The 4,985-nt window shown below is 49.7% G+C and overlaps 1 protein-coding gene across 2 annotated transcripts in view; it reads left to right on the top strand.

The window, feature by feature from the left end:
* The first annotated feature begins 3,821 nt into the window (after positions 1-3,821).
* The window catches only part of ZFPM2 (zinc finger protein, FOG family member 2), a 320,273-nt gene continuing 319,109 nt past the window's right edge, over positions 3,822-4,985 (top strand). For both annotated transcript variants that reach the window (XM_049821554.1, XM_049821564.1), the window contains exon 1: positions 3,822-4,308. In XM_049821554.1, the coding sequence (XP_049677511.1) occupies positions 4,269-4,308 (40 nt within the window). In that variant the 5' untranslated portion in view covers positions 3,822-4,268. The remainder of the gene's footprint in view (positions 4,309-4,985) is intronic.

The raw sequence follows: 4,985 nt of genomic DNA on the forward strand, positions 1-4,985 counted from the left end.
AAAGGCTGTTTTAAAAATCACCAAGTGTTTTCCAAAGAAGGACATAGTTTTTAAAAGTATGCATGTTATCTTTGTGTAAGATAGTTGCTAACACTTGAAGATCATGGAAATCTAAGCTGCAATTTTCCTAGTTTCTTTGCCAGAGTACAGGCATGTCAAGAATTTAAGTTTCGAACTATGATAACCATTCAGCTAGAGGGTTTATATAAATCTTCGTAAAATCTTAGTAAGGTATAGACAATTGGAAGTGAAAAAGTTTGAGATTAAGAAATGAGTCTCTGTGGAGGTGATTTTCTTTTTGAGATATTGTTATTAACTAAGAGCATATGTCGTCTGAAATGGCCCTATACCACCACTGCTCACATCCAATTATTATTTCAGTTGAAGAGCACTACATTTTTAAACTATTCTTACTCCATCATTTCTAATTATCTGTCTGTACCCTCAGTTTTTGGACAGATGGCCACCATTCCCTCAGTACAAAAACTGTAGACATTCTTTCCCCTGCCCCCATGCTCAGATTCTGTAGTTGCCTCCCACAGGGGTTACCATTCCCCTGGCCATGCTGGCAAAGCACTCTGTGAGCACTTTCTGGTTGCTACAGGCAATGTCCAACAGGTGAAGGTAAAGAGCCAGTGAATAGCACAGACATTGAAACCTTGGTGTGGACATCATTATAGCTACAGCAGTTCAGAAAATTATGCAACTAGGGGAGGCAAGAGGTAATTTGTAAGATTTAAAAAATCCACTCTGAACGATGCTCTCTGCATGTTAACAGAAAATGCTGGGGCTATTTTCGAGCCCCGAGGGAAAGCTACACCACTCGGCTGGTGTCCATACGACTCAAGACCCTGCCCCACGAAAAGAGCCTTGCCAATACTGCATATCGGAAACAGCTCCGGGTGAACTGCACCAGAGATCAAACTGTTGCACAGCATCAATGATCACGTGCAGCCCTCGAGCTGTGCCCTGGCCCAGTCTCAGCTACTAGGCATGGCCTGCTAGAGCTTTTTTTCATCTGGGATATGCTATGTGCTACTTGTGCTAAAGAAAACGGGTAATTTCCATGCAGTACTAAAATGCACTAACTGAAAACTTCTCTGTGAATCAGGGAAAATAATTCATTAATTTAGACCACTAATTACATTTTAAAACAGCAGGCATATGTATGTTTCTTTTTAGAATTTCATAAACAACTTTTTAACCTTTGGTAAACAAGTCCAGAATACACTGAAATGACTAAGTGTAATAATCCTTTAAGTGATCAAACATATCTCTGTGAATAGTCAAAGAAATAATACATCTTTATATGTCCTCTTTTGAGCTGACAAAGTAGAATATGGCCTTAATGCCTCAGAATAGACAAAATATGTAACTTACATTGCTGCTTAAATATTTACGAAAGCAGGAGTAAGCATAATAATGATGCTCTTATGTAATTTACCCTAAACAGTATGTAAGAATAAACACTTACTTGTGATACAGACTCTAGCACTGCTTCATTTTGCATTGCTGTTTATCATTTATTTATAACTGGTTTATACCACGTAAAGTATATTAATTTTTAAGTTGCAGTTTGTATATTGTCCAAATGTTGGAAACAGGTTACTCAACTTCATTCTTTTACATTTAAACAGCAGTAGGTTTAAAGGTGGTATATGTCAAATTACCTGTTTAGACTGAAAACACTGTGTGGGAGGCAGGCAACAAAATAGAAGCAGAGAATAACAGTCAAACTATATGAAGGTAAAGACATTGCTAATGCTGATTAGGGAACTGGACTGAGATTTAAGAAAATGTTAAGAATGGAAAAAGATCAAATATTAACTTAAATTTGAAAGATGGGTATCCATTCAAGCCCCTGTTTGAGCCCAATTCTGCCACAAAGCTGTAGCAGAGCATTTAATTTGGTAGACTCTTATCATGTTTGTCTATTGCCATAGAAAACACTATCACTAACACATTGGTACTTAATCATGAGCCTACACCTCAAGTAAAGAAATTGAAATATAGATTTGGCACACCACAATCACTTCAGCTAAATGGAACACACTTATTATTTACTCAGATTCTTTAAAGTATCTGAACAATAAATGTTTAATACAGTTCACAGTTTCCATCATGTTCCCTTCATCAACAAAAAAAAGTGTTTTTGCAAATTCACTTATCATTTACGAACATTATTTTCTAACACAGTATGATGGAAAATTTTAGTGCATCACCGTATTAGAATTTCTGCTGCTTATATGACAACTTTTGCAATATTGGCCAAACAAGTCATCCCTGAAAGTTTTGAGAGGTCAAGCTGAAAGCTGTTTCTGTTGAGAGTATTTGGACCACAGAGGTAAGAGTTAAAGAAATGCTTAACAGTTTACCTGAACATAAATCATTTAATTCCAAGCAGTGAAGCTGTAAGAACACTTAATGTCTACTACATTCCTGTGTCAGATCTGAAATTTCTGGAAGCACGGTAATAAAGATGTTTCAGTATCAGGTGTCCTTACTCGGCATCAGTGAAATCAGGCTGAGTTTTTTGTTTGTGTGGCCGCTGTTCCCCCCCCCCCCCCCCCAAGATTCTTGCGAAGTTAATGTTTGACAACACCGGGAATCTGGTGACGTGTGTGCAATGCTAAGCAATACAATGAGGTACAGAAAGCACGGTCTGTTCATAACAGGTCACTACAACTGTATCCGTACATTAGATGAGTTAGGTCATTAAAACGGAACGCTCAGGAGAAATCTTGTTCTGAAGACACAGACTGTAAACCCGAGCATTGCTAATGATTTGGCTTTGTCAGAAGGCTTACTTGGTATCAGTAACGGAAGTGCCAGGTGTCGGTTTCTACTGTTCGAGAGACAAAATTTCTCTCCTATCACCATTTAGAAGGGTAAACCGAATTAAAGTCTAGGTAGTTAGCCGGCTTGCCGTCCCCTCTCATCCGAAAGCCAAAAAGAAGCTCAGCCACACGGCCGAACACGGATGACCACATGGCCCATACTGCCCGTGACCCACAGGCTACCGCAGACCGGTGTAAGCGGCCGGACAACGGCGGCGGCGGAGGGCGTTGGGGAAGGACGCACAACCGGCCGCCCGGAGGGCCCCGCGGCGGCTCCAACCCCGCCGCCCGCCACCCGGCGGAGCGCTGCCCGCACGCGAAGGCCGGCCCTGCCCCGCCGCGTGCCCTGCGGCCGTTAACGGCCGCCGGGCGCGGGGGGCGGGCCGCGCGCCCCCGCCTCAGCACTCGCCCGCGGCGGCACCTGTGAGGCGACGCCAGGATCCCGCTTTGCCCTGGTGGCGGACCCCCCCCGGCCCGAGGCAGCGGGGCGCAGGGAAACTCTGCCCTCACCGCCCGGCCTTGGGCTCTGCGGGATCTCCCGGCCCAGGGGCTAGCGCGGGAGGAAGCGTCGCTCTTCCCACAGGCAGCGCTGAGGCCGAGGCAGCGCGGCGGAGCGCGGAGGCGCCCGGCTCTGGCAGGACGCCCCGGCAGACTCCCTGCGCGGGGCGGGAGGAGTCGCGCGGGCCGCCCGACTGTCACGGAGTTTCTTCGCCCATTCTCCTGCCGTGCCTCTTTCAGGAAAGTTGCAGCTCTCTCCGCCACCAGAAGCCCTGACAGAACCGGGACAATTGAAGCCTCCCGCTTCAGCACCCCGTACCCCACAGGCAGGAGGCGATTTGCATGCGGACTTGTCTCTGGTAGCAGCCACTGCCCGTCAAGCCTGACGGACAAACGCCCCCCTCTTTCCGCCCCCCCCCCCCCAGTCCCGGAAAGCCCCTCCCTCGCCCCCTCCCTCGCCGGCACCTCCCGCCGCCTGTCAGTCGGAGCGGAGCGCGGCGCGGGGAGCGGAGGCGGCACGGCAACGGCAGAGAGCGGGCGAGAGAGGGAGAGAGAGAGCGAGGAGCCAAGCTCTCCCCTCCCTCCCTCTCTCCCTCCCTCCCTTCCTTCCTCCTCTCTCCCTCCCTCTCTCCCTCCCTCCCTCCCTCGCTCCTTCCCCTGCTCCCTCCCTCCGTTCTTTCTGCTTCTGTCTCTCCTCATTCTCGCTCTCCGTCTCACCCACCCTGATCTCCGTTCCTCTTCCCCTCTTCCTCCGTCACACACGCACACACTCTTTCCCTCTCCCTGTTTTTCTGTCATTTGACTTTGCGTCTCACGGCGGCCACCGACTCCTCAATGAATCCCCTTTATTGATCTGTCACCCTCCCTCCACCCCCGTCCCCTCCCAGCTCCACTCCTGTACCTGGAGCAAGGCAGGAGCGGCAGCCGAGCAGCATGTCCCGAAGGAAACAGAGCAAACCCAGGCAGATCAAACGTAAGTTTCCTGAGGGGGGCTCCCTCTTAACAGACTTTTATTTATCTCGTTCTTGGGAGACGCGAGAGAGGTGGCTGTGGGGAGCAATAGGGGGGTCCAGAGTACGGACCGAATGATGAAACTTTGCAAGAGAGGCTGAGGATGGGGAGAGAGGAAGGGGACGAGAGCGAAAGCCAGGAGCTGCTCTGATGCGGGGTGAGCAGGCTCCTCACTGTCTCGTTTATTGCTCCTTTGGAGCTCCTGCTGCCTCCCCGTAGTCTCTTCAAACTATTCCTCCGACTTTCGGAGTGGGATCACTTACGTTTTTTCGAGTTGAAGTGGCGCCGGGAGAGCAGCATAAAACAGCTTGCGAACACCGTACCACTGAGCAACTTTTTGCGTCTAACGCGTGTGAACAGACCCATGCCGAGCCTGGGCTGCAGTAAGTACCAGAGGATCGCAGAAAGTGTGTGTGTGTGTGCGTGTGTGTGTGTATGGAAGGCGAGAAAAGACCCGCGGGGGAGCCGGTGGGTAGCGCCTGGCCGGCTGCGGGCCCCGCCGTCCCCCCGGGCGCCGTCCCCACGCGGCTGGCCGCTCCGCGCCGCTCCGCGCCTGGCGCTCTGGCGCGGACCGCCCACGTCCCTCCGGGGCTCGCTTTGCCGCTACACCCTAGGCGCACACTCGCCTGTGCTGTTTTC

This window comes from Accipiter gentilis, chromosome 2 (assembly GCF_929443795.1).
Source record: "Accipiter gentilis chromosome 2, bAccGen1.1, whole genome shotgun sequence".
NCBI lineage: Eukaryota > Metazoa > Chordata > Aves > Accipitriformes > Accipitridae > Astur > Astur gentilis.